Genomic DNA, 13,643 nt, shown 5'->3' on the forward strand with positions numbered 1-13,643 from the left:
AAGAATGTACAATTTCATTTAATGACAGAACATGTCCACTATGGTAACAGAAACTGGAACCAAAAATGGAACATGGAGAAAAAGTATGATTCAGTTAAAAGAAGGAGATGTTTTTAATAATAGATGGGTAAAAAAGGCATTGAATTAAACAGCTCTTATTAAAAAACTTGTGAAGTAGACAGCATATATGAGAAATCTGTTTTGTTCACTCTGTGAGAAAAATAAGTAGGTGAGGAACAGTGTTCCTCCAGTTTGAGGTAGAAAGAGGTTTTTGGACGTGCTTGACCTATTAGTTCATATGAGTTGTTAGCTATAGAGAAAAGGGTGTGGACAACAGAGTGGCTAGAGCATGTAGATACAGGTCTATTTATGGAGAACAGGGCAGGAAAAATTCCATGGGGAAGAAAGGAAGAAGTATTCAACGTATGTTACTTTTTTAAAGGGTTCTCTTCTTGCCGGGTGGTGAAGACCTGGTATTTGGAAGCCATTGACTTGAAGTGTTTTTTCCCCAAAATACTTTTGCTGTATTCTGAGGATTGCTGAGGAATGAGTGCTATTCTCTCTGAAACTATGACCTTTTAATCTTGAGAACACTGACTGAAAGATAAAGGTTTCACAGGATAGCCATAGGTTTCATACACATGCTGCCTCCCTTACAAGCCCTTTAATACTGGTATTTAATTTGGAAGCCCAGTGACCTGGAGTACTATCCTGTCCTAATGTCTCTTACAAAATAAGAGTCTATTGATTTTTTGCTTTTTAAACAACATACTTGTTGCTGTTAATGATAAACTGTATATATTATGATATTCCAGATAATTTACAGTAGTGCTTTATATTGATTATGTCTATGAAATGTCCTAGTCTGGGGACCAGCAAAACATATATATTGTCTTTCAGCAGACTTCCTTGCTGTCCAGCCATCTTCTTGTATCCATGCTCCGTTCTTTCCAATGTTCTACAATATAGGTGTTTTGAAAAGGTTTCCCTTGCTATTTGTAATCTTTTTGCATACTCTACCTCTGAAGAGACTCTTAAAGCTTGGTGCCTCACAGCTGACCTTGTTGGCTTAAGCTTCAGCTTAATTTACAGAACCTTATTCCTGCAGAGCAGGTAGAACAGCCTGGATGGGAGCTGCAGGAGCTGCATTGCCTGGGGGAAGGGAAGTGTGGGAGGCAGCAGTGGTCAAAGGATATAGCTGTTTTTGCTGTGCAGGAAAGGGCAGATGCTAACCCTGGGCCCAGCCATAGGTCCCCATGGAGCTCTGGAATTGAGTGCTGGGTAGCAGGAGTTGGGACTGCTTAGGCTTCCTTCCCACACCCCATAACACAACCCCAGCTTTATCTGTCAGATATGACCATCATTGACTGCTTGCCTTTGCCAAGTGCCTTCAGATTTTTAAAGAATGGCTTATTTGCAGCGTGTATCACTGTTAATCTGTAAAGGGTTTTCAGGCTTTGCAAGAAAACACCTGGTGAGCAGCAAAAGCTTTAACCAGTGTTCTTTAATCATGTAGGAAAATGTAATGTTTAGCATGTGGCTTTGTTAGAGCTTGATATCTATATAGAGTACTTTTGTTTCGAAGATGGAAGTATGGATAGCTTATTATCTTCTTTCTTTCCAGTTTATGGAAATAAAATTGCTATCTGGCAGGTTTTTTTGTGTCTAGGCACTTATTTCAAGTTTGTAAATAACATCAAGATGTCAGATTTGCATCTGCTTGGTTTGTAAAAATAATGTTGTGAATGGAGTCAGCCAGAATAGTCTTCTGACACAGTAATACCTGCTGTGGGTTCTGTTAAGGCTTAATTTTATTTCTTTGTGTCTTAAGACCCCCGTTATTTTTCCTTCTAGTTATTCTGTTTACCTAAACTTTAGTGTCTCTTGTTTTTTTTGTGGGGGTTTTGTTTTGCTTAAGTGTCTCAGGTTTTAAAAAAAAATCATCATACCTTTTGAACTGGAAGAAACAATGAACAAATAACCTAAGAAAAATATTTTTGAAAAGGGAATGGGTGCCAGTGATGAAGCTGATTCAAAACAGTGAGTGTGGCTGTTACTGCACGTAACACTTCCTTCAAGAACTGGTTCTGGGTTTCCAAAGAACCATGAGAGTGCAACTGCATGAAAATGTGGAAACCATTTATCTGTGTCTCAGCCTATTAGTGGGAACTATTACATTCCTGCTAGGTGACACCTCAAGATGCTTTTAGGGGTTCAGAACTGAGGAATTAACATTCCTCAATGATAAGTTTTTAGTCAAGGTGCCAGAACTCAGTCAGTGATGTGAAAGGCTGATAGACTTCTTTGCTCTCCCATGAGCTAAAACTAGTTTTCGCTGGCATTGGAGAACCTAATGTACAATTTAGATGTTTGGATTTTTCTATTTTTGTTTAAACATAAAATTATATTAGTGTTAATATAATGAGACTGAAGTTTGATGCTCTTCTAAAACAAAATCAGGACCCATTGCAAAGCCTGAGGCTGGTACAGAAGCACATTGAAAAGATTTGTTTCTCCTGAATGCTTTTCTGGACCTCTGACTTCGTACCCATAATTTGATTCTCATCAGAGTATGGTGGTGGTCATAGTTTTTAGCAATATTTGAAGGACTAGAATAATAACTTAAATTGTTAGGATGAAAAACTCACAACAAACAAAAAAGCCCAAAAAATCTCTAGATCATTTGTTAGGAAGGACTTTGCCTACCATCCTTGTCCCTTCTTACTTGTTAGAGTACATGTGGTCTGTAAGTTCAGGACTTTAGAGTAAAACAACCCTTTTCTCAGCATCTTTTTTTTTTTACTGGGCAGTGCCTGTGGACTAGTTCTGAACTTGTTATTTTGACACACATGGCATTCATACACCCAAAGAGATATTAGAATTGTAGTTATTTCTTCCCCACATTAATTTTCCTTTAGATCATGTTTTTAAAGATTAACTAAAGTTTTCTCTATGCAGTAATTTCTTTATATTATTTTTCTTAGCAAAAAGCAAAATAATACCAAGTAGGCAAAACACATTGTTTTTAGTGACTCTTTTTGAGAGTTCTTGTACATATATATTAGAGCAGATACTTCCTCCTTCACAAAGATAGGTGTTGGTTTAATGCCTTCTGTTATTATTTGGCAAAGTTAGGCAAGATTCAGATACAGAAGTACTAAAAAGCATGTTTAGCACAAGCATTGTAGAATTTTTACGATGCCTAAACAAGCCTGTGGCAGCTTTTGCTGTCAGAGGTTCAGCAGGGCACTCCCCCATAGTAGTTGTTTTCTCCAGCTCTGGTAGTGCCTGTAATTGGAGCTAAGCCTCGATCTTGAGCTTGAGATCAAGTCTGGCTTTTGAACTATGGGAAGAGGTGTACTACTATACAATGGCTAAACAGGAGCTAAGTTTCTGAGTGGCAGAATACCACCCAAAAAGCAGAAAATTTGCCTTTGACCGATTGAAATTCAGATTTTGAAAAAGCACAGGAAAAAAAAAGGCATTGACTTCAGCTGTCCCAGTTTTTTTACTGATTTTTGAACTGCTGTATAGGATTTTTATTCTTAGGGTTTCTCTTCTTAGAGCAGGTCAAAACAACCCTAAGCAAGAATTTTTTCTATGTATTTAAAAAATGTATTGATTATCAGTATGCAAAGATTGAATAATACTTCATAATTTTAATGTTATAGAGGTAGTTGTAGATAGTTTGCTCAGTGCCCTCACAAACTGAAGTAATAGTATAAAATGCTAAGTCTTGCTTCTTTAGAAGATGTAGTGGTACTAGAATTTTTGGGTGTGCAAATGAACCCCAAGTTATTGAAGTCTCATAATGAGAATATTAAAAAAACAAAACATATGTGGGGAATGGAAGAGTGGGCTTTAACATTAAAACTGGAAGCATGTCTTTTAGCTGAAGTGTTAGGCATGAAAATAAAAGCTGATATTCATCCCAAGACAGTATAAAATATTGCAGTGATCTATTTGTTTCTTTGTTTGGGTTTTTTTAGGATCAGAAGGATTTGTAAAACCTCAGTTCTGAAACAATAAATCCTTTGTTTTGGTTTGATGACCAAATCTGGTGAACATCCCTCTTTGGGGCATTTACCAAACTGATGCCAGAGAATCTTTGCATTTGAATGTTCTTCAGATGCTATTATTTTAGCCTCTGCAGTTATGACAAGAGTCCAGACTTTGCATCAGTTTTATGTGGTACCACTATTTATTTGCTGTCTGGAATCCGCTTAGAAGCGTTGGAATACAGATGTGTAGTGCCGTCATGTCCACTCCTTGAGCGGAGCATCCGTAAGCCTTAATGTCTGCACAGAGTTGCACTGTCCAGTTGCCACCCTGATATCTGAATCCTGACTGCTCCTCTTAGTGAGCTGGATGAATTGCACAGCTTTTCTGTTGGTAAAACTAACTTACAGGATGGTTCCTTTCTTATCATCTGAAATTTGTTGTCCTGTAGGAAGTGACTTGGGCAGCTGCTTTTGTAGGGTGAGCATTTCTGACTGAAAGTGTGTAAGAAGCTAATCCCGCACATATCCTTCTGTGTTTTGAAGGTGATGATGTCAACTTCTCCTTTCGAAACCCAACATAGAAGTGAAAATAAATGAAGGGATGTGTGTTCTTGATGAAAGTGGTAACTGCTAAACATGGATGTGTAAAGTTGATAACCTCATACAGAGTAACAGATAATGCAGATAGATTTTATTTTAGGAGGGTAGGTTTAGATTAGATGTTAAGAAGAAATTGAGGGTGGTAATGCACTGGCACAGATTGGCTGGAGCAATTGTGATCTTCCCATCCCTGGCACTGTTAAAAGCCAGATTGGATGGGTCTGTGGGCAGCCTCACCCAGTGGAAGGTGTCCCTGCCTGTGGTAGTGTGTGTATGTGTAATGAGATGAGCTTTTTAAATCCCTTCCAACCCAAACCATTCTATGATTCTGTTTATATGTTTGTTTAAACCAGACTCTTAGTTTGTTACTCTGGGTTTGAAACATTTAAGGAGGCTTGGGTCACTTCAACATTAAGTACCTCTCTGTGGCGCTGTGTTCTCTCACGGATACTTACTATGGCCATACACTTTTTGTGGTACAGATTGGATAGGTCAGATTTCTTGCCCTGCATTATGCAGCTTTCAGAAATATATCCTGAGGTTTGTCCCGAAGTGAGGCTTATAAATGACTGTGGTTTAACTTGACCTGTGTGCACCTCCTCCCTCAGTGGAATGTAAAGTAAGTGAATTATAATGCCCTCTGTAATTTGTAACTATTCTTTCTTTACCATAATCGTGAGAATCACAAAATGTGTCAGTGCAGAAATATTCAAAGTGATGTTTATTTCTAATGGAATGCAACACAGTTACTTGTAAAATAGGAGAAAATAAATTTTTTTATTTTGCATGTATTGTTTAATGGTGAATTTATCCTGTTGGATAGAATCAAAATAGATGCATTGTTTAAAATGTCATTTTATCATGAGACTGTTTAAAATGGCCACTACGTATTTTTAAAGAGTATAATGGCAACTGATTCCCTTCTCTGTTTCTGTTTTTGCCAGGCCAGTCATGACTCAGTTATACCGAGCTTAAGAGTTGGGTCTGCTTTGAAGTGGCTTTTAGTAAGTCACCTTATGTGGATAAAGACTGTTAAAACAAATATATATGGAATTGTGATATCTGTGTAACTTTATGAATGTTTTCATTGTGGATTCTGATGCGACTAACAATGAGTTGTCATATCACTGATTGAATATGGGTGATGTGAGTCAGGGGAAGGCTATAAAGCCCATTTAGAATGTAACACAGGAACATACAGTCTGCCTCACACGATATAACTGGCAGTAAGGTATTAAGTGTTGTTGCATAAAAGTATCTTTGTATGATATCTTTGAAACACAAGCCAATCTTACTTTTGATTCACAAAAAAAAGGTTTTATTGTGGTTGTTGATTTAGTAAAAGAACTTTTGTTGTGGTGGCTTTTTTCCCCCAGAGAATTTTACATAAAGTACTTAGAGAAAGTTATCAAAAGTGACATAACTGTAGTCACATTCTTTAAAATTTGCAATGTGTAGCAGTTAACTTGGCTTTCCTGGTTTGTACAGTATTTGAGACAGTGGATCTCACTAAGTATATAGGCACTTCGAGTTTAAAAATCTCAGTGTGTAAAACATCATAGCAGTAGTAGATTTTGTGTTGGAAGGTCTGTGACCAGGCCTTGTCAGCAGAGCAGGGAGCATCAGTGGCAGCCTCTGGTGTCCATAGTCTGTTTGTAAGGAGCTGCACCCATTCCTGTGTGTACCTCACTTCCTTCTTGCCTGAGGTTTGGTCTGTGTGCTTGCTTGTTTTGTGGGTTTTTTGGTCACACCACTTGTTTTGAACCCACTCCTCCCTGGTTCTGTGGCCCTTGTGGAAGGTGTGGAATGCACAGGTACTGCTTGGCCTTCTGAGTCACCTCTGAGCTAGCACCCGTGCGCTGCGTTTACCTTCTGAGCATGACCTTTTTGGACACTGCATTTTGCATTTGTGATGTGCTGGACTGTGTGTTTTGGGACTCTGATGTGCTTCCCTTCATCACCTGCAATATTTCTGGCATCAGAGCACTCATTGACACAAGAACTAGCTGCAGACTGACAGTATTATTATGATGCAATTAAATACCTTGCTGTAAGGCAAGAGAACACTATTGTGGGACTCTTGTATAGTTTGGGGTCATGAAGTTGTTACAAATTTCACTTGGTCGTTGAGAAAAACTGCAGCATATTTTTACCCAACTTTTTTTTCACTCTGTTGGAGGTAATAATTGAAATAAGCAAGCAATACACGGGAATGTAGAAGTTAAACTGGAATTTGGAGATGAGTTGGTTTAGTGTTTAGATGTCTTCAAAACACAGTTCATAGTGTTCACACACCCCAGCTAACATTGATAGGGTAAGAGTAAGGAAAGGGTTTTTCTTCTGCATTAGGGTACATTTCCATGAAGATTTTGAGCATAGAATAGGTAGGTGATTGACTGTAAAGAAATTTCAACTCGATATATTTGAAAATTATATTATTGTTGTTTCCTTTAGTAAATATTTTTTTAGTGTTTCTATTTTTACTAAACATTAGTAATTTTTCTTTTCTCCCAAAAACCCCCATTTTTCTTGTGTAAAGCTTCACATACTTCCCTTCTTTGTTCCTTTTTACTGCGAGATTACTTTCTGTCTTCAATGGGTTAAGTTGCATTAATGATTATTCATCATGGGAAATTCTGGGAAAATAGTTGGAGTTTTGGGCAAAGCATTGAGAGGAACTGACATAAATCACAACACCGGAAAATTTTTAAAATGTAATTTTCTTCCTAATTTTACTTAATGATTTTTCTCTTCTACAAATATGAGAGATTAAAAAACAGTCATGGCAGTTCATAACTATTGACTAACAAAATAACTCCAGTGAAACAAATATCTCACTTGAGGTTAAAAAGGATATAGATCTGCTGTAACTAGTATGGACTTTTTAGTCACAGAACACATTAAGTCTACAGTGTAATTATTGCTGATCCTGTCTAATGACTGTTTTGGGGATTATCTCTTTTGGAGTTAGCCATCTGCTGTGGTTAGAGTAATTAAACATAATTAAGGGTTAACTTATTTTGAAATCAAAACTATATATGTCTCTAGGAGAAGAATGTAAATTTCTTCCATTCAAAATAATTCAGAAATACCAATATTCCAGTTTTCTGTTAAAGACATTAAACAAGCAGCTAAATTCAAGTTTGAAAAAGCACCCTCTCAAAAACACTTTCCAGACCCCTGCAAACTGAATTAAAAGTAGCAGGGTGGGGGTGAGAGAGAGGGGAGCCTTAAAAGGGCAATTTATTACTGTTCTCCGAGTTCTTATTTGATCAAACAGATGGCTTATGTTAGTTAAAAGCTTGCAAGTATATCTATATTTACTTTTCTGTATTAAAAAAGTATTGATTTGCCAAGGATGGCTTCTTATTTATGACTCAAACATGGATTGCTTGTAGGTGGTTCTGAACTGTGCTTATTTATAAAATACTTGAGATGCTTACATCTGAGAAACTCCAGGCCTGTCAGCCTGACCTCAGTGCCCAGGAAGGTTATGAAACAGATCATCCTGGGTGTGGTCACACGACCTCACATGCAGGACAACCAGGGGAGCAGGCCCAGCCAGCAGGGCTTTAGGAAAGACAGGTTCTGTCTGACCAACCTGCTCTCCTTTTATGACCAGCTGACCTGCCTAGTGAATTAGGGGAAGGCTGTGGATGTGTCTGCCTGGACTTCGGCAAAGCCTCCGATTCTGTCCCCCACAACATTTTCTGGAGAAACAGGCAGCCCATGGCTTGGACAGGTGCATTCTTTGCTGGATTAAGATCTGGCTGTATGGCCAGGCCCAGAGGGTGGTGATGAATGGAATTACTTGCAGCTGGGATTGGCCACCAGTGATGTCCCTGGGGCTCAGCACTGGGGCCGGTCCCATTCAATATCTTTATCAGTGATCAGGATGAGAGGATTGTGGGCACCCTCAGTAAATTTGTGGATGATGCCAAGTTGGGCAGGATTGTTGATCTGCTTGCGGGTAAGAAGGTTAGGAAGGCTGTGCAGAGGGATCTGGACAGGCTGGATTGATGGGCCAAGGGCAGCTGACTGAGGTACAGTAAGGTGAAGTGCTGGGTCCTGCGTGTGGATCACAGCAATCCCCTGCAGTGCTCCAGGCTGGGGGCAGAGTGGTTGGTAAGCTGGAAAAGGCCCTGGGGGTGCTGGTGGAAGTGACTGTACATGAGCCCAGGTGGGCAAGATGGCCAAGAGCACCTGGCTTGTATCAGCCCCATCAGGACCAGGGCAATGACATCAGTTGGTACTGCTGAGGCAGCTCGGGTGCTGTGCCCCATTCTGAGTCTCTCCCGAAAAGGAAGACACTGAAGTCTGGAGCTAGTCCAGAGACTGAAACAGAGATGAAGAAGGGGCTGGAGCACCAGGAACAGCTGGAGGAGAGCTCAGCCTGGAGAAGAGGAGGCTCCTGGGAACTTTCTCCCTCTCTACTCCCTGACAGGAAGGTGTAACCACCAGGTGGGGGTCGGGCTCTGCTCCCAGGGGACAGGGACAGAATGAGGGAAAGGCCTCAGGCTGTGCCAGAAGAGGGTCTGGTTGGACATCAGAGGAATTTCTTAATGGAAATGACAGTCAAGCACTGGGAGGGGCATTACAGGGAGGTAATGGAGTCCCCATCCCTGGAGGTGTTCCTGGCACGGCTGGCACTCAGTGCTCTGGTCTGAGTGACAAGGTGGGGATCAGGCACAGGTTGCACTTGATGATCTGGAAGGTCTTTTCCACCCATTTAGGTTGGATTTGGTGATTTTATAGTAAAGACTTATTTTAGTGTTTTATTATTACACACAACATTACAGTTTCTTTTTTTTTTTTTTAATATGAGAGTTCTGGATGTTTTTGTGAGGGAACATAAAATATGAAGTTTCAATCCTGAGTTTCAAATGGAGTATATTAAAGTTTAGAAATACCTTTCCTTTTATAAGGAAATACTGCAATAATACCGTTTTGATTTGTTTCTAATTTCCCTTATGCACTCTGTAAATATAGTGAATTTGCTATAGCCATAATTAAAACAATACCAAAATACAACAAATTTTAATTTGTAAAAGGCATACTTGTTGGCCTCAAGTAAGTTTAGTCATTCATAGTGACTAAGAAAATCACTTTGTCATAATAATTTGTGTCTATTGGTGTCCGTATACCAAACATAGTAAATCTTTTTACTGTGTGCTTGCAAATGCTGTGGACTTAAGTTCGTAGATGCAAGCTAAAACCATAGTGCCTTATGAATTGGATTTTTGTTAATTATTATCCTTCAGAATAGTTGTAAAAGCTAATGAACATATATATGTAATAAACACTATATGCAGTATTTTGCAGTGACCTACCTTCACTGATTAGCACATTAGATTGATTATAGTTACCAATTGTTAAAAACTAATGAGGTATTCTTTAACTGTGGATGAAAAATGTTTAACTGGAGAAAAGTATGTATTTAGGAGTCCTGAATGAAACAATTAAAATGTTTAATAATATTTTCCATTCATAAATTTTCTGAAGGAAGTAGTTTTGTTACTTCTACTATTGTTTTGAAGGAGAAGGTCATACCCTTAATATTCAGTGTAGTGGTAGATACCTTTTTTGTGCCATATCAGTGTAAGTAGCTGATTTTTCTGTGTTTGCAGAAAAAAAAAATTAATTTTTTTCTCCATGTGTAATAACGATTCATGATAAATTGGGCTGTAAAGAGTAAAAGCAGTGAAGTCTTTAGGTGCTGTTGAGGGTGGAGTGGCTGTTTGCAGTTGGTACAGACGGTAGGCAGTTCTGTATGACAGGCTGTACCTCCAGTGTTAGCAGTTTTCACTTTCCCAAAGTAGTATGCTTTGTTCTGCTAGCTTGCAAAGCCTGGAGACTTTTCTCATGCATAGAAATTTCAACGTATAAAAACTATTAGTGACAAGGAATGAACAATTTTGTTAAATTTGGCACAGTGTGTCTTCACAGTATTTTGTGTTTCTCCATTGATTTTCTTTTTGTATTTGCTATGGCTTTTTAAGTTTCATTTTTACTGTCTGAGACAAACCAAGGATCTACTTTCTGGAGAGGCAGGTAACAGGTTTTGTGCTGTCTTTCCAAGTGTGCATTTGTGAAGTCACTGTTTAATGCAACTTTGGATCAGAAGTGCTGTTTAGCATACCAGTTTTCTAAATTGTTTAAAATAGAATTTAGAAAAGTATGTCTTTCTTATGTACTTGACATTCTGATTTACAGGTACTGGGAATGAGATTTTATAAGTTGTTTGATTTTAGATTCAGTGCTTACCCCCTCAGATTTCAGTTGTAAATCTGAGAAAAGGCATTGCCTGTGTCAATGAGGGAGACTCCACAACAGGAACAGGTTTCTTGGAAATTTCCCAGTTAAGAGTTCAATGTGCTTAGTCTCATGGCATTTTTAATATTACAGGGAATTAGGAATTTTTCCCCCACCTTACTTATACTGTGATCTTGACTCACAATCATCTGCTGCTCTGGCAGATTGAGTCAGACAGTCTGTTGATGCTGCTACCACTGTGAAAAGACATCACTGGCTTGGCTGCACTTTTAAGCATTTGAGAAACTACTTCACAGAATATGCTGAGTTGGAAGGGATCCACAAAGATCATTGAGTCTAACTCCTGGCCTTGCACAAGACCGTCCCCAAGAGCCACACAACGTGCCTGACAGTATTGTCCAAACACTTTTTCTAGCGTTTTTAATAATAACGGTACTGTCTGTTTCTCTTAAAATACACATGCTTGGTCTGTGAAATAAGTTTGGTGACTTTTGATTTAGACAATTCATGGTAGAGATAAATGTCTTATTTTGTATGAAAAGCTCACCAGGAAACAACACCACTCACCACCACCAAAAACTCCTACTAACTTACAGGAGTTCTTGTATTTATACTATCTCACCGTAATTGCTGGGTCTTTCCTTAAATTAAGAGTCTAGATGTGTACATTTCAGCACGCACTACCGGTTCTTTAAAGTTCGCTGTTAGGGAGCAGCAAAGAGCAGAGGTGCTCTGCAAGGAGAGGTAAACTGACAATTGAGGATTACACAGGCAGGGCTTTTGCCTACTCCAGCACAATGCTGGTCACAGGGTTACACAGAACAGTGAATCTGTCAGGCCCAGCATCCATCTGCTTGTCTGATCAGAAGTAGCAGAAAATGGGAGCTGATGGCATCTAGAGGGCAGCTAGAACATGGGATGTAGCCAAGATGCAGGGGCACAGGCAGGCTGCAGGAGTGATGGGCTGGCTCTGGCAAGGGCTGAGGGCTCCAGCCTGAGCTGAAGTGGAGCTCCTGAGCACGGGGTGTAGTAGAGGCATTCAAGTTGTGGTGTTCCATATTGTGGAAACGTGGTGTAACTCTGAACAGCAGTACCAAATTCCCACAGTGCTGCAGCTCTGTTGAGTTCCCTGACAGATGGGTGCTGTTAATGGGATGTACCTCTCACGCGAAGGTCTCATGGGGACTTCTTGAGAATTTAGTGCAGATCCTGAGACACAGTCAGCACACAGTCCTGTAGTCCCTTGTAGTTTCCTTTGCTGCCATAGAAGACATATTTATCTTCTTTCTTCCAGATATGGAGTCTGGAGAGCGGTTAACGTCATCATCAGTCTCCTCTAGTGCAGCTGTTTCCACTCCAGCATCTTCGACACCGTCGGTAACTTCAGAAGTATCGAAAGGTGGCCTTTCCTCTGGAGCCGCAACACTGAGCTCCACAATCAACACATGTGGTAAAAATGACTCAAGTATATATTGCAATGTAATTTTAGTGTTTGCCAGCACTTGTAATTATTGTAAGTCAAACGTAATAAGGTTGCACAGATGCATCCAAGAAAAATGTTTGAAGTTTTTGGTTTTGCCAAGTGACATTCATTTGCTGTGAATACATTTGACATAGTACTTACCTTATTGAAGGAATTAAATTAATTGAAAATTACCTGTTTAAAATTTGGAAAAAATATTCAGTTTGCAAGGCCGCCTTGAAAGCAAGGATCAAATAAAAGGTTCATCTAGCAAGCTCTGTGCCCACTTTCAGATTAAGTTGAGATAATCAGCTTCTTGAATGTACATCATGTTCTCAGCATTTAAGCCCAGCCCATACTGTAGTTTTACATTTGGACGAATAGTTTCTTCTAACAGAGCTTGAAATGGAAAAGATAAATTTCACAATGTCACAGTCTTGGGTAATCTTGACTAGAGTGAAGTATCCTACCTTGAATCAGAAATACATGTGGGAGATTTCTCCATGAAAGAATCTAATTTTTGTGGTTGAAACTCCTATTTCAGCTGAATGATGCAAACCTCATCCACAGAACAAGAAATGGTAAACTCTTCCCTGCTGTTTGTCACTTAACTTTTCATAAACAGATCTTTTTTTGGAGAACAATGTTTCTGTTAGCCTGATTCTTAAGTGATATATGGTAAATAAGAAGTTTTTTTCAGCTTAAATTCATGGTAATTCCTTGTTTTCAGAAAAAACTCCTGTTCTTGCTAATACACCTTGATAATAAATAATGAGTGGATTCCAATTCCCAGCTTCATCCTGCATTTGTTCATTTGCAGCTGCCCCAAGAAGCTGAAACCAGAATGTCTCCAGACCTAGAGTTATGTCTCAACTATTTTTTTTTAATTTCTCTAAAACCAGCCAGAAAATTCTTAACTAAAACTCTCCTGGAATAAATAACAAAGTGTTTCATTTTTCAGTACCCCACTAAAGATTCATCTCCAAAAGAATTTTTTATCTCTATTCATTGGCCCATTCCACTTGTAATTGGTTTCTTTGGTGATTCCTAGAATGTAGCAGGAGTTAATTTCCATATAGTTATGAATGTATAGTCGTGACCTGAGGATTTCTGTGACTCATTTACCTCTCCTTGCTGCTTTTGCTTTGTACATATTACATCATGTAATTCTGTATCTACTGTTAAGGTTCTGTGCATTTATAGGGATATGTATTTGGTCTGCCAAAATACAGTAAGACTGAAGCAGATGAATAATGTAATAAAGGTACTAAACTGTCAGTTTTGTTCTTCATTAGGAAACACAGGTG

The 13,643-nt window shown here is 39.0% G+C and overlaps 1 protein-coding gene across 19 annotated transcripts in view; it reads left to right on the forward strand.

The window, feature by feature from the left end:
* The window catches only part of BAZ2B (bromodomain adjacent to zinc finger domain 2B), a 110,841-nt gene that overhangs the window by 38,873 nt on the left and 58,325 nt on the right, over nucleotides 1–13,643 (forward strand). For all 19 annotated transcript variants that reach the window (XM_039698624.1, XM_039698623.1, XM_039698638.1 and 16 more), the window contains exon 2: nucleotides 12,169–12,324. In XM_039698624.1, coding sequence (XP_039554558.1) covers nucleotides 12,171–12,324 — 154 coding nt within the window. In that variant the 5' untranslated portion in view covers nucleotides 12,169–12,170. The remainder of the gene's footprint in view (nucleotides 1–12,168; nucleotides 12,325–13,643) is intronic.

Source organism: Passer montanus, unplaced genomic scaffold (genome assembly GCF_014805655.1).
Source record: "Passer montanus isolate IOZ18808 unplaced genomic scaffold, ASM1480565v1 scaffold128, whole genome shotgun sequence".
Classification (NCBI taxonomy): Eukaryota; Metazoa; Chordata; class Aves; order Passeriformes; family Passeridae; genus Passer; species Passer montanus.